This window comes from Vulpes vulpes, chromosome 6, assembly GCF_048418805.1.
Source record: "Vulpes vulpes isolate BD-2025 chromosome 6, VulVul3, whole genome shotgun sequence".
Taxonomy (NCBI): domain Eukaryota; kingdom Metazoa; phylum Chordata; class Mammalia; order Carnivora; family Canidae; genus Vulpes; species Vulpes vulpes.
In genome coordinates this window covers 102,952,256-102,975,178 of record NC_132785.1, presented here as the reverse complement: position 1 = coordinate 102,975,178, position 22,923 = coordinate 102,952,256, and the positions used below count along the sequence as shown (strand labels likewise).

The 22,923-nt window shown below is 48.1% G+C and overlaps 2 protein-coding genes across 4 annotated transcripts in view; one reads left to right on the top strand and one right to left on the bottom strand.

Annotated features, from left to right (window-relative positions):
* The window catches only part of RAD51B (RAD51 paralog B), a 717,101-nt gene that overhangs the window by 17,270 nt on the left and 676,908 nt on the right, over window positions 1-22,923 (bottom strand). The window contains exon 11 of one of the 2 annotated variants that reach the window (XM_072761804.1): window positions 507-586. The exons of the other annotated variant lie outside the window; for it this stretch is intronic. Within the exon in view, the coding sequence (XP_072617905.1) occupies window positions 519-586 (68 nt within the window). The 3' untranslated portion in view covers window positions 507-518. Of the gene's footprint in view, window positions 1-506; window positions 587-22,923 lie in introns of those variants that run through there. 2 annotated transcript variants of the gene reach the window in all.
* LOC112927198 (syntaxin-8-like) lies at window positions 507-22,634 on the top strand. 2 transcript variants are annotated; one of them, XM_072761808.1, is made up of 5 exons: window positions 507-631; window positions 2,306-2,399; window positions 12,374-12,477; window positions 19,927-19,998; window positions 20,304-22,634. In XM_072761808.1, the coding sequence occupies exons 4-5, from the start codon at window positions 19,982-19,984 to the stop codon at window positions 20,686-20,688; spliced, it is 402 nt and encodes a 133-aa protein (XP_072617909.1). In that variant the 5' UTR covers window positions 507-631; window positions 2,306-2,399; window positions 12,374-12,477; window positions 19,927-19,981; the 3' UTR covers window positions 20,689-22,634. The 2 variants fall into 2 exon arrangements, with proteins under 2 accessions (XP_072617909.1, XP_072617907.1); XM_072761806.1 differs by lacking the exon at window positions 507-631 and having other exon boundaries at window positions 2,125-2,399; window positions 19,927-22,634.

Below are 22,923 nucleotides of genomic sequence, written 5' to 3'. Positions count from 1 at the left end.
AAAAATGGGCTGCATGACCCCTGACTCCTCATCCAAGGTCTCTCTGTCCTGATTCTATTCCACTCAGTCTGTGGGAGAAGGGAAAGAGTTGAGGACAGTTGAGCACATCTGTGGAGGACATGTGCTGTCAGACGATGTGCAGCTAAGCCTGGGATTCCTTGTCTCCCTAGAACCTTATCAGGAACCAGGAGCCCAAGGCTGGGATGTAATGCTGCTGCTGACTGGCAGCAAAGTCTGGGGTCACTCTGGCCACAGTTTTATCATCTATGAAATCAAGGGAAAGGACCTAATTCACATGTGTAGTTTCAAGTTGCATAAGAACTAGCTGTTCTTTGGCCTGCAGGGCCACATAACCAAGGAGATCACACACACACACACACACACACACACACACACACACACACACTGGGATGCAGTTGTAATAGGAAACAAACACTACTTTAAGAGTGAATGGGGAAGGGGAGAGGTGGATTTTACCTTTGGAATCTTGCAGGTTTCTTCAAGAGGTGGGCTATGGACTAGACCTTGAGTATGGTTGGATGAAGTGATGACAGGTGGGTATGGAAGCAAAGAAGAGGAGGTATCTCTGGCAGATAAGACAAATGAACAAAAAGAGAAACCAGAAAACTGGGTGAGTGCAGGGTAGAAAATTCTGGGGAGTGCAAAGTAAGGAGCTATGGTCTGGGCACAGGAATACATCATATGACCAATCAGTATCTGCGAGGGATGATGGCAGTGACAAGGACCAGGCTGGAAGGACAGGAGGGGTCTCCCTGTCTGGGGAGCCAGGAGCAGCGCCAAGTTCAAATGGGCTTCTGAAAGGGAGACGGCCACCCTGATGGGCTCTGTGTCCAAGGGCAGATGGACATGGGAGGGGGGGCCCACAGGCAGAGGGGAAAGGTCCAGGGGAGAGATGACAGGCGTTTGAATTTAGATAACAACATTTGGACAGAGAGGTAGGTATATACAAAATAATGCAAAAGAAGATTCTGCAGGCTTCTGGAGGCTGATTGGATGTGCGAGGAGGGGAAGAAGGAGATGGTGACAATTCTGAGGGTTTTGAGCCCGGGTGGTGGGGAGGATGGAGATTCCTGAACAGAGATGGGCAAGGCAGGAAGAGAGATGGGTCGAGAGAGGAGGTGATCAATGTAATGGGAGAGACTCTGGGACGTCCACAAGGTTTGTGTGTAGAGAAGGCCATCGGTTAGACAAAAATGTGGACATTTCAGTGGCTCTTTGGGCTCATAGCAGTAATGGTTGAAGAAGCAGATGCAGGTAAGATGGATAGGTGTGCGGGGAGGAGAAGCCAGGTGGAGGGATAGGTAAGGAGCACCTGCCCAGGGAGGAAAACGGAAGCCTGGCAGAAGGTTGTCAGGACAGCCTGAGGGAGGGAATCTGAATGGTCAGTGGGGCTGAGCCATGTGAGGAGGAGGTCATAGAGGTGGCTCCTGGGCCACTGTTTGGAGAAAGGTGTGTGGCAATGGCCCCAGGTAGCAGCCAGTGGCCAAAACCTGAGGAGAGGAAATAGAGGCAGAAGGTATGGGATGCCTGGGTGGTTCAGTGGTTGAGTGCTTCCTTTACACCTAGGTTGTGATCCTGGAGACCAGGGATGGAGTCCTGCATCCGGCTCCCTGCATGGAGCCTGCTTCTCCCTCTGCCTGTGTCTCTTCCCCTCTCTTTCTCTGTGTCTCTCACGAATAAATAAATAAAATCTTAAAAAAAAAAAAGAAGGTGTAAGGGATCCTATAAAGAAGTTCACAAGTAATGGAATGAGAACAAAACAATGGTGAACTATGTATACAATGGAATATTACTCAGCCATTAGAAATGACAAATACCCACCATTTGCTTCAACGTGGATGGAACTGGAGGGTATTATGCTGAGTGAAGTAAGTCAATCGGAGAAGGACAAACAGTGTATGTTCTCATTCATTTGGGGAATATAGATAATAGTGAAAGGGAATATAAGGGAAGGGAGAAGAAATGTGTGGGAAATATCAGAAAGGGAGACAGAACATGAAGACTCCTAACTCTGGGAAATGAACTAGGGGTGGTGGAAGGGAAGGAGGGCGGGGGGTGGGGGTGAATGGGTGACGGGCACTGAGGGAGACATTTGACGGGATGAGCACTGGGTGTTATTCTGTATGTTGGTAAATTGAACACCAATAAAAAATTTATTAAAAAAAAAAAACCAATGGTGAACTGAGAGAAAGTGGGACCAAAGGAAGCCATTTTAGGATCAGGACAATGTGGCCAGGCTTTGGGGCAGTGCTTCTCAAATGTGGTTGTACATTTGCATCACCAGGAATCCCATTAAGTGCAGCTTCTGATCCAGGAATGAGGGCAGGGGACCACATGTCACAGAAGACACAGGAGCCCATGATGCCACCTTGGGCCAGGTAAGTAAGTTGGTTTTGCAGAGGAGGATGAGGTGTCGGCTGCGCTCAGCCCAAGGGAAGGAAGACAAAAGTGTGATGTGAAGGAGCCATGAGGTGGGGAGAAAGAGGCATGAGGATGCCCCTGTGGGGATGCCTGGACCCCCTCGGTCTTGTGTGCAGTGAGATTCTGCAGATGGAAGGCAGAGGTGGGGCCCAGGTGGGGGGCGGGGGTCCCAGGGGGATGGAAGCCTCAGGGACAGTGGTCTGGCTGACTCTCTGGCCAGCAAGGAGCATGGGCCTCAGGTGAGCTGTGCAGATAGTGGGGTGGCTGTGCCCCTGCTGCAGACTGGAACCTGCAGGGCGAATGGGTGATGGGCCCTCTGGAGTTCCCGAGCCCCAGGGTGCAGATGAGCCCTTGGTAGAAAAGGAAGCTCCCAAAGGGACATGGGCGGGGCGGGGGCGGGCGGGCCAGGAGAGGGTTGGGAGAGAAAGCAGGAGAAAGGAAGGGGTGAGGGGGGAGCTGCTGGCTGCAAGGTCTGGGAGGTGAGCATCGGAGTTGGTGCAGGGGCCCAGGCAGCGGGGCGCAGCAGTCTGGAGGCTGGAGACACGTGGGCGTGCAGGCGAGGGCCCGCGGCGTGGAGGGCGAGGCAGGTCTTGTGGCAGAGTGATGGGTGACACAAAGAACCAGGGCCCGGCAGCTCCAGGAGGGTGGGAGCCAGGCGTGGCCTGCGAAACTGCTGTGGAGAGCCCTTCCGCGGGCGAGCAACAGCACCTGTGTGGAGGCCAGAATGGCTCCCCAAGGCAGAGGGGCCTGCCCTGTTCCGGTTCACTCAGCCCCCACTTCCTGAGGCTCCCGGGGTGGGGCGCTGGGCTGAGTCTCATGCCTTCAGACCATGATGTGGAGGGAGGATGTGAGAAGTGACTCCTGCTGTGAGGACACACAGTGGTCACCCCAGCTTTGGGCGGCTGCTCCCTAGGGCCAGGAAAGGCTAGCACCCTACTCTGAGGCTAAGCCCTTGGGCACTGAGATGCCAGCAGTCCAGGGTCCCAGCCCCGGGGAGCACCCCTCACCTCTCCCACACTGCCAGACCTGTCTGGAAGCCCGTGAGTGCTCCTGGCACAACCCTGAGCCGGGGAGTCCTGCTGGGGAAGCAGGACAGGCCGTTAGCACTTCCTGCCCAGGGAGGACAAGCCAACAGCACGGCTGGACACCCCACTCTCAGTTTGTTCGGCTCAGTTTGATTCTCTTTCTCCCCCTGGTGAGCTTCAGCCTGTAGTTGTTTGCTCTTCATCAGCAGTTTATGGAAACTGTGGTGTCAGGGGAGGAAGAGGAGGGACGGGAACTCTCTGGAGCGCACTGGTGTGCAGTTGTGCCTTGAGTCTTCCCATTAGGCCTCCCTGGCGTGGGGAGGGCCTCCGTGGGCCTGACCCTCGGACCCACAGTCTTGTCAGACAGCCCCTCGTGGTGTACTTTTTAAAAGGCCCTTTGGAACTGGACCAACGCCTGCCAGAAACCGCCTGGGCTCCTTCCCTCCAGATCAGAATTTCTTTTCTTGATTCCCTGAGTTAAGGCCTGGAGTTTCTTTGCCTCTCAGCCCGGCTCTCCCTCCCTATGGAGGCCTTTGCAAGAAGGGGGCAGGAGGTTGGGCGGCTGGCCTTCCTTTCGCCTTGTCCCCCCTGGGTGATCTATGGCTGCTCTTGCGTTGCCAGACCCGCTCCATCCTCCTGCACCACAGGGAGATGGCCTCCCGCCCTTCCTGGTGTGTGTCTTCTCCACCTCTGTTGGTCATTCTATCCACCCGGCCCTGTGTTCCTCTTCTCCCCTCCCCACCCCACCCCGTGCTCCTGCTTATCTGTCCAGAGAGGAGGAGGGAAGCTCTGAAGGATTTGTGCAAAGACCCTGGACCGAAGAAGATAAATGGAATTTGCAATAAATCTAGGAGCAAAGTTGTAACTTGACTTAAAAACAAACAGAACGGCCAGGACTGCACTTAAGCTCCGCAGAAGCTCATCTCCCAGTGTAAACAGAAAAGGGCGGACGTGGGCCGAGGAGCCGAGCAGGCCTGGGACAGCCAGGGAGGGGTCTGGAGTGCCTGGCGGCCACCCACTTCCTGGAAAAGACCAGTGGTGGGGAAAGGTCTCTGCGGCCTTGTGAGAGGAGAAAGAAGATGCTGGCACTGCTGCTGTTTGCCACTCGTTTTTCCATGACTTATCCTTTTTAATGACACTCTCAGGATTGGGACAAGAAGGTTGTTTGGGGGGAAATGCCTTCTCAGTCTGTTATGGTGGCTGGAGCCTGGCAGATAAAAGCTGGGAGCCATAGAGAGCAGACAGGGGCGGGTGTGAGCTCCGGAGGCCTCAGCCTCCCCCCCCCCCCCCCCCCCCCCCCGCCCCACGCTGGAACATTAGGGAGTTCACTTGGACCTCTCTGCTGGCTCCAAGGCACAGAGCCCACCACACTGGTCTTCCCTCAGACTGTGGCTTGCTCACTATGACCCTGGAGGGGTCGCTCTGGTGGGAATCACTGGTCTCTCCTGGAAGTGTCAGGCTGCAACCCCCACAGTTACAGCACCATGCCTTTCCATATAATTTTTAAGTGCTTCTACACAGATCCTCTGAGGTGGAACAGATATCAGCAGCATTTTACAGGCAGGAAAACTAACACAGAGAGGTTAACTCTCTTATCCAAGGTCACACAGCAAATCAGCAGTTGACCTCAGTCAATGCAGGGGAGAAGTTGGACTTTGAGATACAGTCAGCTGATAATGAACCGTGTGGCCTTGGGTGAGTTACTTAATCTCTCTGGACACAGGCTTTCCTCCATAAGATGCAGTTCTTTCCAAAGTTTAAGCAGATCGGCTGCCCCTCTAACTCTGTGCCTACATTATCAACCTCAGAGGAAGCTCAGGGGAACATAATGGTGTGCCAAAGAATATGCAAAGGCACCATTTAAACATGGCACATCTTTCTGGAGCCTCATTTCTACACTTGGATATTTAAGGAGGAAGAAAATAATCTTTTTTTTTAAATTGTAAAACAAGATGGCTGTGTCATAGAAGGGAATGCAAAATTGAAACTTTCAAAGTAAAACAGGAAACTAAGGCCATCTTGTGCTTGCTGCTGTCTGTTTCGGGTCCTCCCAGTACACATCCTCTCTTACACAGCTTGTGGACTAGGTGGGGAGTTTTCAAACGGGTATTTAGGACCTGCCAGGCAGTGAAGTGCAGAAACTCATATTCCTGGTGAATGTGTGTATGTGTATGTGTATGTGTGGGGGTGCTGCATCCCCTTTCCTAAGGAGAGACCTGTTTTCCCAGCATCTGATACAGTTATTTTTACCCCAGGCTTCACCTGCTGAGGTTGAAACACACCCATGTCAGGTTCCCTCTGACCTGGCAAAGCAGAGTGCTGGGAGAGTGGTTAGTGTCCCATGGATTCTAAGAGCTTCCCAGGGGATCCTAATGTGCAGCGTGGGCAGTCACGGTTCCGACTTGGCAGTTCAGGGAGCCCCAGACTGTCCATGTCCATGGAGGGAAACGGTGACAGACAAGACAAGCTCCCTACCCTCTACCTCTCAACTGCTGTTCAGACTGGTGAGCAGAAGAGACCGCATTCTGGAAGCCTGTGCCCCTGCTAAAGGAAAGGGCAGTGAGTTTGGACGGAGGTGGAGAATAACACAGACACTTGTCAGGTCAGTGCAGGAAGGCTGTTCTGGGTTGGATAGCATTGCCCTAAAATCCATGTCTTTCCTGGACTCTTAGAATGTGGCCTTATTTCTTATTGAAGTAGGGTCACTGCAGATGTGATTCATTAAGATGAGGTCATACTGGAATTGGGTAAGCTCTTAATTCCTTGCAAAGTTGAAGCAGGAAAACTGACAGAGGTAAAGACACCTATCTGAGGTCACACAGCACTTTGGCAGTTGGCGTAGGTCAGTGCAGCAGAAAAGGTGGGTCCTGGGATAAAGTTCCTTACAAGAAGAGGAGAGACACACAGGGAGAGCACCGCGTGAAGGTGGAGGCAGGGATTGGGCTGATGACGGACCCGAATGTCAGGGAAGCCTGAGGAGAGCCGGCAACCATCAGAAGCTGGAGAGAGGCCTGGAACAGAGGCTGCGAGAGCCCTCAGCAGGAGCTAACCCTGCCGACACCTCGATTTCAGACTCCCAGCCTCTTGAATTGTGGGGAAGGTTCCGTTATAAGCTGAGCTTTACCAAGTTTGTGGTCCTCTGTTGCAGCAGCCCTTGGAAGCTAATGCAGAGGCTGATGTCAGGAATCCTGACTGTCGTGCCAGGACCACGGTGGGCTTGGGGCCGAGGATCCTGTGAGCTGGGAAGGGAACAGCGTGGGGCTCATTCTACTGAGAAGCTGAGGGGGACAGAGTCAAGTGTGACCCGTTGGAAGTGTGAGTCTGTGAAGATAAGAAGAGAACAAAGGAGTGGGTTCTTTCGAGCCTTCCCTCACTCGTTCACCTTCTATGTGAGGTGCCCAGCTCTGTGCCAGGCTCCGGGAAACAAAGATACAGAGACCAGAGCCAGCCCTGCCCTGCCTTCAGGGAGCTTGCATCTGAGGAGTCCCCTGCTCATCGATAAGGAGGCTGGGTCAATGAGCACTGAGATTTCTTCTACCTCTGACATTTGGTGGCTGAAAGGGAGCAAGGATGGTGGCCTGGCTGGGGGCCACTGGGCTGCCACCGGGGCATTTTGCACGGAGAGAGTGGGAGACACTGCTTTCTCTCTGCCTGCAGGGGACACATGCCTGTGAGGACATGGGGCTGGACCCCTGCTTTCCTCTGCAGTCACAGATGGTGAAGCACGCCTTACCGGAGGGCCGTGGTGGTCTGGAACAAAGGCTGGCCTTGGCCTGGCCGCTGCAACCACTGGTGGGACACTACAGTCGGTGAGATGGGCCTCAGTAGTCACCGCTAATTGCACGAAACCAAAAAATCTTGAGAATATTTTCAGCCCATTTGCACTTATCAAATATCACACTGGAAACCCCAGAAATTTGCGTAGGATCCTTTCCAGAATGAGGGGGATTTCACCAATTTGGCCTGGTGCAGCATGAGTTTCTTGGAATTTCAGCCTGGGAACGAGCCTGGCCTCATTGTTCTGTTCACCCCACCTGGGTCCACATGGCTCCAGCCACTCGCTGGCACACCTGCCACGTTCCAAGGTGACTCGAGACATGCTCTCCAGCCACGAGATGTCTGCATTTGTCTGGCTCTTTGGCTTCCACTTCACAGTTCTGGGAGTTCCATGGCACTCAGCAGCTGGTGATTCTGGCAGTCTAAGAACTACAAAATTCAGGGCCTGAGGTCACTGTGGCCTCTGCTGTGGTTTTCTGAAGCTCCATTTCATCTGGGCCAGAGGTGAACACTTTCCTCCGGAGACCCCAGCAGGCGGGTCTGAAGCAAAGTTCAAGGAACAGTCGCTTCCACCATGGCTGGGTGTTGTTCATCTGGCCCAGATGCAGCCTGACGACACTCTAACAGGCGGCCCAGGAGTGGCCACAGGGCCCGGGGACTGGAGAGGTGGCCCAAGGCGAGACGAGGTGTACCCAGCTTCCCGGCTCTGTCTTGACACCAGTTTAATAACAGCCGTAATCATTAACTCCCTGAATGCTTTTATTAAAAGTTTCATGTTATCTGACACTTGAACATAATTAAAACAGAACAACCGTTTGCAGCTAGCTTTACCTTTTATGACCACACAGATTTTTACAAGGATGTCCCAGAATGCCTTCTTTTCAAAGGAAAGGCAAGAGATAGGCCAAGGGCCCCAAGAAAGCACAGAGAGCAGAACCCTGAATCCCCTCATACTCATAAATGAAAAGATGAAAGAAAAAACATGTACTGTGTTTCTATGGTTATAAAAGTGTTAACATGTGTTAACATGGTCACAGAGGACAATTTGGAAGACACAGAAAAGTATAAAAAATAAAATAGAAGCCACCCACAATCCCATCCCTAGAGACCACTGTCAATGGTCTGTGGTATATATACCCTTCCTCAGTATGAAAATCTCTCTTAACAGCTGCCCCTTGAAAATGAAGGTAGAAACAGACTGGGGCATAGTTCATGCTTTCATAAATGAGGCTCGAAAATGTGTCCTGTTTCAGGTAAATTTGATATAGGGATCAGTAAAAAGAATCAAATGAATTAATGCTCCAGGTAAGTGAGGTCCTGCTTTGTAGAAAGTACTCCCTTAGGTACTAAGGGGGGATTAGGGATACCCACAGCATTGGTCCTGACCCCAAGAAGGCAGAGGGAGAAGACAACACATGGAGTGGCTTTTGATATTTGTATCCTCAGCTCCTAGCAGAGCTCACAGTTGGGCCCTCAAAATGGCTTTCTCCAGTAAGCTGCATGGGGCCCATCACAGAGGCTGTTTGTTATCCCTTTACTGAGTATTTACCTTGTGGGTACTCTGAGTCAGGGGTGAGGATCTCAGGTTTTGGAGCAGGGAACCACTGTGATGAGGGCGATGTGTTAGGAGATTTACATGAGCATTGGCTTTGCCAGATGGTGGGGTGGTGATTAACTTTATGTGTCAACTCCACTAGGCCATGCTACCCAGATACTTGGTGAAACAACAAGCTAGATGTTGCTCTGAAGGTTTTTTTTTTTCAGATAAGATTAACTTTTAAATCAGTAGATTTTGCGTAGAGCAGAAAACCCACTGTCGTGTGGGTGGCCCTCATCCAATAAGTCGAAGGCCTTGAGAGAAAAGACCAGAGTCCCGTGAGGGAAAGGGAATTTTGCTTTCAGACTGCCTTTGGACACCAGCTGCAATTTCAGACTTGCCAGCCAATCAATGAGCCAATTTCTTAAAATTTCTCTGTGTGTGTGTGTGTGTGTGTGTGTGTGTGTAGAGGAGAGACAGACAGACAGACATATGTATATATCCTGTTGGTTTTGTTTCTCTGGAGAACCCTGACAGGAGTGCAGAAAGGCAGGAATCAGGAGAGGTGGTTGCTCAGCAAGGGTGAGGGAGACCAGTGCAGCCTGTTAGGGGGTTGGGAGGGCAGCAAAACTTGGGTGTGTGTGTGTATGTGTGTGTGTATCCTTTGACTTTGTGTGTGTTATTGTGTATATGCCTATGTGAGTATGTGTGTCTATGTATACATCTGTGTGTGCATCTGAATGTGTGTGCTTCCGAGTGTGGCAGTATGTGTTTGTACATCTATGGGAGTATTTGTGTCTATATCTGAGCGTCTGTGTGTGTCTACATGAGAGCACGGCTATCTGTATATGAGTCTCTACATCTGTGTGTGCCTGCTTACATGTGTCTGGGTGTGCCTATGTGTGTCTGTGTGTCTATGTACCTGTATCTTCGTGTGCTTATGTCTGTGCCTGTGTGTGTCTGGGTGTGCCTGTGTGTGTTACCTGCATGATGTGTACATGTATACATGTGTCTGGGTGTGCCTGTGCATGTACCAGCATCTCTTTGCACATCCTTATACATCAGTGTATGTGTGTCCTCACAAGTGCTCATGTGTGTCCATGTGTTTGGGTCTGCTGGGGCCTGTAGGCAGGGGTGAGTCTGTCAGGGTGCCCCTAGGTGAAGACCTTGGGTGCTAGATTTTCAGTCAGTTCAGATGGCTGGCTGGGAGCAGGAGTGCTCACAGGTCTGGGAGGCAGGGCAGGAAGGCGGGCGAGCAGGAAGTGGGTCCTGTGGTGTCCCGACCTGGAACAGCCCACAGGGAAGGGGCAGGAGACTCAGATGGGTTTGGGAAAAGGACCAGAGGCCACAGTGGTACAGAGAGGCCTGTGGGACAGTTCAGGGACATACACATGTCACACCTACCTCAAATCTAGAGGTTTCGCCACCTGGGGAGGGTTTTTGCAAGGACAGAGCGAGCTGGGACAGTAAAACCCGGCAGTAGGGGTTGTCCACGGACAGGGAGGTCTCAAAGTAAGGGCAGGGAATTGATCTGAGGACAATGGTGACTTCAGTTTGGACCTGTTGGGGTTGAGGAAATCACAGAATAAGACTTGCAAGGGAAAGGAGCGAGTGGTGACCAGTGTCATGCTCCAGAAAGGACAAGGAGAATGTAGAATGAGAAAAGCCATTGAGCTTAACAATTAGGTGGCCTTGTAACCTTGGTGGAGGTGACAAAAGCTGGAGTGAAGGAAGCAGGCAGTGGGTAAGCATGGTAGGAGGGGAGCAGCTGTTGTACTATGGTGTATAGAAATGAGAAAAGAAAACAGGATAATAACATGAGTGGACAGCAGAGTCGAGTGATAGGAGCCCAGTGCATATTTGATTTAAGAATGAAACTCAATCATCAAGATATTTAGCTCTGATCCCATTAAGTACTTCCTCTGAGAGTTAGCAAACTGATATCCTTTAATCATGCCTTATATTTATAAAGGCCTCTCTCCAAAGAACTCCAGGTGCTCAATAAACATTAATTAATTCACCCTTGCAGCCTCCTTTAGGGAAAAGTTGTGGCAGGTATCGTCATCATGTTTATGGGCATGGATATTGTGGTAGAGATGAGAACCAAGTTCACACAGCTAGTCAGGGTGGGAGGCGTCATATCTGGCTCTTCCCCTTCTGCTTCTAAGCAGGCCATTCCTAAGTCACCCATATCTTGCCGGGACCCCCATGTTAGTGGAGGGGGGCTTGGCTATGAGACAGACCAATTACAAGGTTCATGCTTTAGGGGGTAGCCTCAGGATAATCCCAGGGTGAGTCCTGGGGCTGCCAGCAGTGGGGTCCTGGGAATGAAGCTGTTGTTTGCTCAGTTCTGGGCCATATGGGGGCCTAAGCAGCTTACTGTGTCTGCTGAGTCCTTAAGGGCCACAAATAAATGCTGAGTCTAAGCAACAACAGAATCGCCAAACTGAAGAAAGCATGCCGTTGTTTCACTTGTGTTCCACAGGTATCCTCACATGGGAAATTCTCCACTGCCTTCCAGTAAGGAAATGCCCCTGGTCTTTATGCTTTGGGCTGTGCAAGATCCAACCATTTGCTCAGAAGCCAAATGATCTCTGAATGGCCAATAATAATCAGGGACAGCCCAGTAAGATGATTTAGTTGCCTCTGCTGGTGAGCTCGGGCTTTACCGGGCCAAGAAAGGCAGGAAATCCCAAAGATCTCAATGGTGAAGTTGGTCTGCAAAGCCCCCCAGCCGTGGCAGATATAGGGACAATTAACCTAAAGTCATGCTGTCCTTCCAGGATTGGGCCTGCCGACACCTGTTGAACTCTGTGAGCTGGCCATGCTAAGACTAAGACTCCTAGCTAATGAGCACTGGCTCTTACAGGCTCAGCTAAGCGGTTCACATTCCTAGCCCGGTGTTTATGCCACTTGGGTGGACTTGGGAAAATCAAGGGGCCACCGGCATGTTGGCCCAAAGCCAGGGTTTAATTAAGCCCTAAATCTCCAGTGATTCCACCAGAGGCCTGATCCTCGTGAGGCCAGCTGAAGGGAGAAGCATCCCAGGGAGCACTGGGTCGGCTTCTTTTGAGTCTTCCCCGCAACCCATTGTTTGTGGAGGCCTTGCTTGTTAGTGCAAATAATCCCCTCAAAGTCACAGAGCAGCGTACAGAAAACCAGGGGACCAGCCCGGCACTGGAGCAGCCTAATTATGGCACCTCTATCATGGAAAGCAAGTTGTTTCCCACACCCGTCTGCTGCATTTGGTAGAACGTGGATATCCGTGAGCAAAGAGAGGATAGATTAGCACAATACTTTCCTCTGGGTGTTTCTGTTGAAGGATTCTTAGTGTTTGATCATAAATTACCAAAAATTAGTCTTGTTCAGGAAATGGAATGATTAGGGATGACTCTTTGAATTGGAAGGCCCAGAAGGTCCTATCACCCTGCAGGGCAGAGGTCTGGGACCCATGGTGAGGCCTAACCTCTGGGAGACCAGAGGACCCCTGGGAAGGAAGAGAGTGATATGAAATGCTTCTAATGGAGGGAGGGATCTAGTGCTTTCAGGGGATTTTTATCTTCTCCTGCATGTCCCCAATCCTCCTTCGCAGGTTTGGAGCAGAGAAATCCCAGCCTTCTATAATTAAGGGGAAGAGGACCAATGCCAGAACGGACAGTCGTGGTGCAGACCCACTTCGTGTCTGGGTGGCCAAAGGTGAGATAATATTTTCAAAGAACTGCTGGATGAAGGACATGGATTCAAGTGGACTGCAAGTGGGGCCTATCAGATGGAAGACTGTGGGATGAGAACTGTAGAGTCTTATCCTTCTCTAGCTTATTTTATCTTTTTTTTTTTTTTAAGAACATAAGAGGTAAGTCCTTGACTCTTGGGGTCAGATGGTCTGAGTCTGCACTCTGGAAAATGCCACTTGGAAACCTGGTCCCACCCTATTTGGGAGCCCACCAGTCCCAGGGATCCTGTACTTACACAAGGCCAATGGGTTTCCCAAAGAAGGCGAGGCCAGATTTCTGCCTCCTGGCAGCTGCCTGCTGCTGCAGCTGGGGAGGTAGCATGCTAGGCTCCTGGGTATTTCTGAACTGAGTTGTGATATAGTACGTGAGGATGGCATCTGGCACTTAGTAAGTTTTTTATCTTGGTACCACCAGCACCACCACAGCCACCACCACCACCGCCTTCTTCTAAGGCCTGGAGATGATTGAATATGGAGATTTGCCCATACCGCCATAGCTCCTGGCAGCCTCCCTGGGTCCGGAGAGTGTGGGAACAGGGCACTGGCCTGTGTCTGATGGCTAGCACTGCAGCGGATCACAAAGCAGCGGCAAAGGGAGCGGCCCGCTCAGATAGGGCGCTGGAGATGAAAGCCACCGTGTTTGCCTTTCCAAAGTGCCGCTGTGTTCCTGCACGCCTGCAGCTTCCTCTGCCCTGCTGGGGTTTTTTTTTCTTCTTCCCAGTTCCTCTCAGTGATATCTTAAGAGGCAAACTTCCAGCACTAACAGGAGGTCTTTTGTTCTTTTTTTCTCTAAGTGGACTTTAACCCAGTTACGACAGATGAGTCACTGTAAAAACAAACAAATAATAATACTCCATTTTCTTAAAGGCTCTTCCAGGCCTGCTGACAGAAAAGGGGGAACCTGACACTGCACTGGGCCTTTGGGGCTTCTCCCTGCCCCGACCTTCTGGAAGCACAGTTCGGAAGAACCTTCCAGAACATAGCAGAGCCCAGCACTGTGAAACTGTTCAGCAAGGCTCTGGCTTGTTTGGAATTGCATCTGATGTGGGGTGGCCCGGGGGCTGCGAGGAATCTGGGTGTCGGCACAGTCCTGGTTGAGATTTACAGTCTTAGATTCAAGTAAATTCTGGACTTGTCTCCCTTCACACATTAGTTTCTCCATATGTGAAACAGAGTTATTAGACACTTCATGATTCTATCAGGAGGGATTTTGAAGCGAATATTTTCTGCTATTAGAAGACCTACAAGTGCAGTCTGCATCTGTTCAATAAAAGTCCACCAGGCCTTGGGAATTGGGGCTACAGAGATGAGAGAGACCCATTTCCTGCCCTTGGGTAATTAGACATATAAGTAAATGAATACAGCGACTTCTGAAACAGGTAAGATGCAGCATGTGCCAAAGTAGGGTAAGGAAGGGGATGGCCATTCGATCCAGAAATGTTGGGAAAGTCTTCTTAGAGAAGATGGTATTTGAGCTAGGTCTGGAAGCGTGACTAGATATTCATCAGATGCTCTGGGAAGAGTGGGGCAGATATGGTAGGCAGAGGGAGCAAGGGGCAAGCCAAGGACTGAAGCCCATGGCACATTAGGACCCACCCTATGCAAACTCTCTCCAATCTTTGTCCAGGCGTTTTTGCCCTATATGCTTAAATGGAGCTGGACTCTCAATTTCCCTAAGAAGGAGCCATGTCTGGATGAACATGCTCAGGACTCAGGTCTGAGATGTCTTCTGGCTCCATCAAATGTTAAGGCCTGCAATGGGCCACTAGCCCACAGGTTCATTGCTAAAGAGCACAGCTATGACTTCTGATGGGTGATGGGGTGCATGTTCTATAGAAGGCTGTCACCCACTGTGTTCTGACTTTTTGAACCTCAGATACATAGTGAAGTACACTCATGTCTATGATGAAAACATCAGTCTAATTGCCTGGAAAGCTCCTACTCATTGTTCAGCCCAACTTACAAGTCTTTACTGTGAAGAGCTTCTAGAAGCTGTGAGCAGAATTAACATGCTTCTTTATGCACCCATGACTTTTTACCTTGCTTTAGTCTTTCACCATAGTCTATAATAATTTCTGAGTCTCCCTGAGTGCCCTTCTCCTAGACTGTGAACTCCTGGAGGGGATGGTAGGTAATGCATTTTATTTGGTGCATGTACCTACAAGGTGTTCAATAGATATTTGCTAAATGGACACGTGAATAAATGAATGAGGTTTGAGTTGGTGTGGTTTGCATAGCCTGACAATGATATCAACAGAAAGCTTCACCTTCATCTTCTTTGATAATAAAATGGTAGCACCTAAGGATTTCCTACAGAAAGCATCACTTTGTGCATAAGTAGTTTTCTCACCCTGAAGCTACTTTCACTTGAGAATTTAGACTTCAAACAGATTGAGCCCTCCATGGGGTTCTAGAGCTAAGGGGACACTTGTCTATTTCTCCAAGCTGACTTCCCTGCTCTAGCCAATTCTGGGAACTGAAACAATGAGGATCTTTGGTTTAATCTATTGAGTTTTTGTTCTCTGAAATACAGAAATACAATTCTCTATTTCTGTGTCAGTCATCTGAAAAGCGAACATCTTCCCAGCTTGTGATCTGGCAAGGATAGAGTAGGGTTAGACTTCCTTCCAGCAGGGTCAGTCTATCTATTCCTACTTTCCTTTCCTTTTCCTTTTCCTTTTACCTTTTTCCTTCTTTCTTTTTCTTTCTTTCTTTCTTTCTTTCTTTCTTTCTTTCTTTTTCTTCTTCTTCTTCTTCTTCTTCTTCTTCTTCTTCTTCTTCTTGTTCTTCTTCTTCTTCTTTCTCCTCTTTCTCCTCCTTCTTTCTTTCTTTTCGTTTCTTTCTTTCTTTCTTTCCTTCTTTCTTTTTCTTTCTCTCCTTTTTTGAGAAGTCTTCTCCAGGGTCAGGATAGTGGGAGCCTCATTCTACAGGGTAAGTTTTCCTTGGCTGGCCTTTCCTTACCCACTCTTTATTTCCACCATCCCCAGGCAATCAAGAGTAGAGAGCATGAAATGAAATCAGGTAGGGCTGTGGTGATCATAGCTGTTGGAGGTGGACCCCAGACTCAGTGCATAGCTCAGTCCAGCCTAGCCTCCACTCCTTTGTCTGCTTTGGAAGAACCCAGGACCCTGCTTCAGACTTCATCTTCTGGGGCTGGCTTATAGCTTTAAAAGGATGAGTAAAAAAATTCCCGGAACAGGCTTGGTCTCAGACAGGAGCTGGTTAATGACTTCTGCGAAAATGGAAACCTTGGTCTCCTGATAGTGCAATGACAGGCACCAGAGGAATTTTCCAGTACGAGAAAGGAATGAGTTTTCCAAGGACAGGCTGACTGAAAAAAGCCACCATCTGACCAGGCACCAGAATTGGGTAACGTGGCCCCCCTGGGGTGGCAGGAATGGCCAGCTGGCATAGCAGACCAGTGGACCAGGAGAACAGTGGTGCTCCGGGCTACCTTCTAGGTGTGTCACCAAGAGCTGCCACAGACAGGAATAGTGACTTCGGGACAGCTGGGACACCTGTAGTGCCATGTCCAGGGAGGAGAAGGGGTTGATCTTGACCATTCTACTTCAGAAGGAGGTGGTGATAAGGAACAGCTAAAACTAGATGGGTTTTTAGAAATCTGTGGCAGAAATGGTGTGCACCGAGGCCGGTCTCTTTTCGGCAGTAGATTTTACAGTGGTTTCCTTCCGTGAAATCAATTGCTACTCCCTTTGCGCACTCTCAGGCACCCCTCTGTGCAGGGCACTGTCCCGTGACCCAGGCAAACAAAACCCAGCTGTGTCAGTCTCTTAGTTGTGTCCCCTCCAGTTCCCTTCCTTGTCCTCCCATGGTTCTCCCAGGCCCTTTCCCCTTCTCACTATGACAGCAGATTTTCAGAACTCTAAGGGATAGGGTGCAATAGAAAGGCTCAGGAGAAGGGATGAATCACCTTCATGTTTGAAAACCCACGGAGCAGCTGTTGAGGTTTATAATTGTCCTCTGTGAGCCCCAACCCCGTGGAGAAGTTTGTTCCTGGTTAGAAGAACAATTGGTTTGGGTACTATTAATTCCCAGTGTCAGGTGGGAGGGACACCATTCCAAAGCTGTCACTGTCAGTGAGTGATTCACCTTGGAGATATTGCTTAGGACATCAGCTACTCTGTGCCTCTTGCTTCATAAGTATCTGTCTATTGTGGGAAGGGCTGAGAGATTTGAATTTCCAAAATAAAATGGAGAAGAGACATGGGATAAAGAAACAGAAAACCTATTTTCTGGCCTTTAAGATGATCTGTTTTTTAAAAATAATTTTTCCCCAGGTTTTGGAATAATATATGTTTATGGAAGAAAATTTTTTAAAAATAAGAGACCAGGGTACTTGGGTGGCTCAGTTGGTTGGGCATTTGACTCTTGATTTCAGCTCAGGTAATGATCTTAGGGTCATGAGATTGAGCCCTGTGTTGGGCTCCTTGCTGGGTATGGAACCTACTTGAGATTCTCTCTCTGCCCTCCCCACACACCCACGCTCACATGTGCACTCTCACTATCTCTCAAAAAAAAAAAAAAAAAAAAGCCAAAAAATCAAGCCAAATCTAATTACCCAGAGATAGCACAATTAACATTTTTATGCATATTCTTCCAGTTAAAAAATATACACAGTACTAGTTTCTTACAAGACTGCTATGTTCTGTCCATACTGCTTTGTAATCTGCTTTTTCCTTTTAATGATATGTTGTGAATACTTTCCCACGAGATTAAGCCTTCTTCTAGCACATAATTCTAATAAGGGCCCACTATCCATTATACAGATGTTTGTGTAACTAATACCCTATGGGTGAACACTGAGGTTGCGTCTGTTTTTTGCTATTTTAAGTAACCCAATATACATGCTGGGACACTAACTCAGGCTGTTTCACTGTCCTGGTCTTAAGTCACGTAGTCCTTCCTTATAAGCCACTGGTCATTTTGTGAGCCAGAGAAACTACACTGGCTATTTCATAAACCTTGCTCAGAACATACGGACAAACTTGATTTACTCAAATAGATTAAGCCCTGCAGGTTCTCCTAATTCCACAGAAACACCCACCAAGATAAAAAGACAGTTGTATTTAACTCCTTTGTTCATAGATGTGCTATTTCAGACAAAACATGTTCCCTTGCTTGGCTCCCCTTTGACTCTGGTCATCTTGCGACAAGGAAGTTGAGCTTATTGTTGAGAGCAGAAGAAGCTTGCAATGAGTATGATAAGTCAGCAGAGGCACCTGGAAGTATGCATTCTAGGGTGACTCATACCTCATTCTGAATCATACTCTGCATTTAGTATTTCTGGTGTCACTCTTCTGCTTTGCTGGAGTAAATAGTCAAGAGGGGAATAGCAGAAAGGCCCAAGGATCCCAGCAAGCCAAAGGGTTAACCCAAACACTGTGCTTGACCTGGGTAGAGCGGGGTAAGGGTGTGGGGGGAGTTGAGGGGAGACTTGGCCACTGAGCAAACTCCCAGTTGAGTATTTGGGGCAGAATCTAGGCCACTGGTTCCCGGGTTCGAGAAAGTCAAGCTGCCACCTGGGGTGCTACATGTCTTCTGTTTCCATTACTGACATTTGAGCTTAGCAGGAAGTCCCAGAGGAGCTGCCAGGTGAAGGGGCAGGTGCTTCATGCTTGGGAGCTTGGTCTGGGCAGGGCGATCAGCAGAATGATGCCATCACCCCTTCTCATCCCAGTTCTCGCCCCATCCCATGTCTTCAAGAGTCAGTGGATGATGAGATCACCAAGGAAGACATTCTCATTCTAAGGCAAAGTCTAGACCCTCTTGTCATCATCTCTGAGGCCTGAGGCTTCCAGAAGAGGCTGGTAGAAGGAGAGGAGTTTGAGGGGAATGGCATAGGAACACACATGATGGCTGAAATGTGCAAAGTGTGAGAAATCAAAAATTGGCTGGGGTGGAATAGAAGCACACAGTCTCACACTCATGCACTCACTCACTCACTCACAGTTTAATGGGGTTTCTGGGAGAGGAAACTGTGGTCTTCAATGTCTATAAGAAGTCCTGGAATGAGCTCTCAAAAGAGAGTGGGCTTGGGGAGCTGGGCGATCCCAAGATTCCCATCAGGCAAACATGTTTGTCTTACCTCCTTTCTCAGCTGCTATGATATGTCACCAAACACCCTGCCCAGCCTGACAGTCCCATGGCCACAAACAGCACCCCAGTGAGCCATTCCTTTCCCAAGCCAAGGGGTCTTCTGGAGGTTGAAAAGCATTCTTTCTGGGCTGCTCCAGCCCTGGCTGATGAGCTCAGCCATCTCCTCTTCTAGGAAAGCAGGCTGAGCTTCTAGGAAAGATTTATTGCAACAGAACATGGCTGCTTTCCACCACCTCCCTCAGCCACCCTAGTCTTTCGTCCAGGCTGGAAGCTGATGTGGGGGAAGTTTTAGAGGGGATCCTGGGAATAGATCAATATTCCTGCCCTGGGTGATTGAGGAGCCAGGCAAAGGCAGCAGCAACCCCTCTTCATGCCCACGATTGAACAATGTGATGCCATTGTTCATCTCTCTGTCCCATCAGAATTCATCTCTCCTCTTTCTTGAGGCCTACAAGGACAGGCCCTCATGGATTCCTTTTACAGTTTTCTTCTCCCTACTAATAGGACAACTTGACCCCTACCTTATCCTTATTTTCCGGATGAGACTACTGAGCCCAGAAAGGTTCATTAATTTTCCCAAGGTCACACAGATGACAAGTAGCAGAGTGAAGATTTGAACCTGGCAGCTTGGCTTTGGAGTCCTGCCCTTAAGGCCATATTGCAGATGGTAACAAAAAAGCTCTGTTTCCATCCGTCCTTCTGCTATCCCAGATCTGACCTTGGGCCTCAGTCTGACAACAAGATTCTCTCTTGCTCCTGTGCTCAGACTCTTTTGTAGAGACTTCTTGGTATGTTCATCTCTCTAGCATACCTTAGGATACCCTATCCTTACCATCCCTCACTTCAAGTTCTGGAATCCCACCCTAAGCTCATGCTGTTGGTCATTGGACCTTGCTGACAGATCCCAGGCAATAAGATTGATGTCTTTCTCAACTATGGGTCCCATACCCAGGCTTCTAGCACAGTGCTTAACACACAAGGAGTGTTCCATTTACATTTGCTGAAGGAAATCAATGTCTAAAGCTCTGTGCCTCAGTTTCCTCATCTGTTCAATGAAAGCATCATAGAGTTTTGTGAGAACGAATTAAATGAATCTATGTAAAGCTCTTAGAAGAGTGTCTGGCACATGGCAAGTGCACTGTAAGTGTTGGCAGTTTCTGCTGTATGTACAAGTGGAAGACCACTCTCAGGAGACTACTCTCAGAAGCTGGGATTTGAATGCTATCTCTGCCACTTCTCACATTTACGATCTTTGGTATTTGACCTAAACTTTTCTTCCTTTTTTTTTTTTTAAGATTTTATTTATGAGGAAGCGTCTGACAGTGGCGGCAGCAGGCGGAGACTTGCACGATGGCCCCGGACCCCTGGTTCTCCACATATGACTCTACCTGCCAAATTGCACAGGAGATTGCCGAGAAAATCCAACAGTAAAATCAATATGAAAGAAATGGTGAAAATACAATCAGGCTTACTGTGACAATCAGAACTTTGTTGCAGAATCTGAAGGAAAAGATCGCCCTTTTGAAGGACTTATTGCTAAATGCTGTATCAACACATCAGATCACAAGCTTGAAGGAGACCAAAGACAGAACCTCCTGGATGAACTCATAACTCGAGAGAGACTGCTTGTGGCATCTTTTAAGAACGAGGGTGCAGAACCGGATCTCAGCAGGTCCAGCCTGATGACTGGAGGGGCTATGCCAGGAGTCCCCAACCCTTGGCTCTTTGAGGAGCCAGAGGAGGCCAGAGGTTTGGGTTTTGATGAAATCCAACAACAGCAGCAGATTATCCAAGAACGGGATGCAGGCCTGTATGCTTTGTCCTCTATCATAAGTCGCCAGAAACAGATGGGGAAGGAAATTGGGAACGAACTGGATGAACAAAACAAGATAATTGATGACTTTGCCAACCTGGTGGAGAACACAGAGAGAAAGCTCTGCACCGAGACCAGGCGTGTGAACATGGTGGACAGAAAGTCAACGTCTTGCGGGATGATCATGGTGATTTTATTGCTGCTCGTGGCTATTGTGGTCGTGGCATTCTGGCCCACCAACTAGTGATAGCAAGGGAACCGCCAGCTGTGACACCTGCCGGTGATGGAGAAAAGCCCAGCACCCCAGTGGTACATGAAACTGCTCTCAATAAATCCCTCCCCAAAGCAAAAAAGAAAAAAAGATTTTATTTATTTATTCATGAAAGATGCACAGAGAGAGACAGAGACATAGGTAGAAGGAGAAGCAGGCTCCCTGCAGGGAGCCCGATGTGGGACTTGATCTCTGGACCCTGGGATCACGCCCTGAGCCAAAGGCAGATGCTCAACCACTGAGCCACCCAAGCATCCCTGGCGTAAACTTTTCAATACTTATTTTTCCATTAAAAAATTGCATAACAATACTTGTACCTCACAGGGTTTTTTTTGCAAATTAAACGAGATAATATATGCTAAGTGCCTGGCATAGAGAAAGATGTCACTAAACGATAGCCAAAAAATGATTAATTATACTATTGTGATTATTTTACAAACGAGATGCATATGGTTAAAGCATTTTGGGTCACTTAGTCGTCTTCTTTTTTTAAGATTCATCTATGATGGACATTTGGGCTGCTTCCATAGTTTGGCTATTATAAATAATGTTGCAATAAACATAAGGGTGAATGTATCTTTTCAAATTAGTGTTTTCATATTCTTTGGGTAAATACCCAGTATTGGAATTACAAGATCATATGATAATTCTACTTTTAATTTTTTGAGGATCCTCCATACTGTTTTCCACATGGCTGCACCAGTTTGTTTTCCCACCAATAGCGGATGAGGGTTCCTATTTCTCTACATCCTTGCCAACACTTGTTGTTTCTTGTGTTTTTTATTTTAGTCATTCTGACAGATGTGAGGTGATATCACATTGTACTTTTGATTTGCATTTCCCTGATGATGAACAATGTTGAGCATCTTTTCATGTGTCTGTTGGCCATCTGTATGTCTTCTTTGGAAAAATGTCTGTTCATGTCTTCTGCCCATTTTTCATTGAGTGATTTGTTTTTTGGTGTTGAGTTGTATAAGTTCTTTGTATATTTTAGACATTAACTCTTTACCACATATGTCATTTGCAAATATTTTCTCCCATTCAGTAAGTTGCCATTTAATTTTGTTGATTATTTCTCGCACTGTACAGCAGCTTTTTATTTTGATGTAATCCCAATAGTTTATTTTTGCTTTTTTCTCCCTGCTTAGGAGATGTATCTAGAAAGAAGTTGCTAGAGTCAATGTCAGAGAAGTTACTGCTTGTGCTCTCTTCTAGGAGTTTTTTTGGTTTCAGTTCTCATATTTAGGTCTTTAATACATTTTGAAATATATTTTGAATGTATTTTTGTGTATGGTTTAAGAAAGTGGTCCAGTTTCATTCTTTTGCATGTATCTATTCAGTCTTCCCAACACTATTTGTTGAAGAGACTGACTTTTCCCCATTGCATATTCTTGCCTCTTTTGTGGAAGATTAATTGGCCATATAATCATGGGCTTATTTCTGGGCTCTTTATTCTGTTCCATTGGTCTGTGTTTCTGTTTTTGTGCCAGTACTATACTGTTTTTGATCACTTCAGCTTTGTAGTATATCTTAAAATCTGGGGATGTGGGTGCCTGGGTGGCTCAATGGTTGAGGGTCTCCCTTTGGCTCAGGTCATGATCCTGGGGTCCTGGGAGTCCCGCATCGGGCTCCTCACAGGGAGCCTACTTCTCCCTCTGCATATGTCTCTGCCTCTCTGTGTCTCTCATGAATAAATAAATAAAATCTTAAAAAAAAAATCTAGGGTTGTGATACCTCCAGGTTTTTTCTTCTTTTTTAGATTGCCTTGGCTATTTGGGGTCTTTTGTCATTCCATGCAAATTTTATGATTGTTCTAGTTCTGTGAAAAATGTTGTTGGTATTTTGATAGGGATTGCATTAAGTCTGTGTATTGCTTTGGGTGGTATAGATATTTCAACAATATTTGTTCTTTTGATCCTCATCCATGAGCACAGAGTACTTTTTCATTTGTTTTTATTGTCTTCAATTTCTTTCATCAGTGGCTTATAATTTTCAGAGAACAAGTCTTTCACCTCCTTAGTTAAGGAGATCCCTCCCTTTGATATTCAAGAAACACCTCTTCACTTCTCTCTTCCTTTCCTTGAACATGCACTACAAACACACACACACACACACACACACACACACACATACTCACACACACACAGGAAGACATGGTACCGCTAGGGGCAAACACCCAGGGAAGAAGACTGTCAGAGCAATGGGGCT

Coding starts and splice junctions, on each gene's coding strand:
- LOC112927198 (XM_072761806.1), top strand. CDS start 2,248: ATGTGGCCAGGCTTTGGGGCAGTGCTTCTCAAATGTGGTTGTACATTT. Junction 2,400..12,373: donor ATGATGCCACCTTGGGCCAG/GTAAGTAAGTTG, acceptor CCTCCTTCGCAG/GTTTGGAGCAGAGAAATCCC. Junction 12,478..19,926: donor TCGTGTCTGGGTGGCCAAAG/GTGAGATAATAT, acceptor TTTTTTTTTAAG/ATTTTATTTATGAGGAAGCG.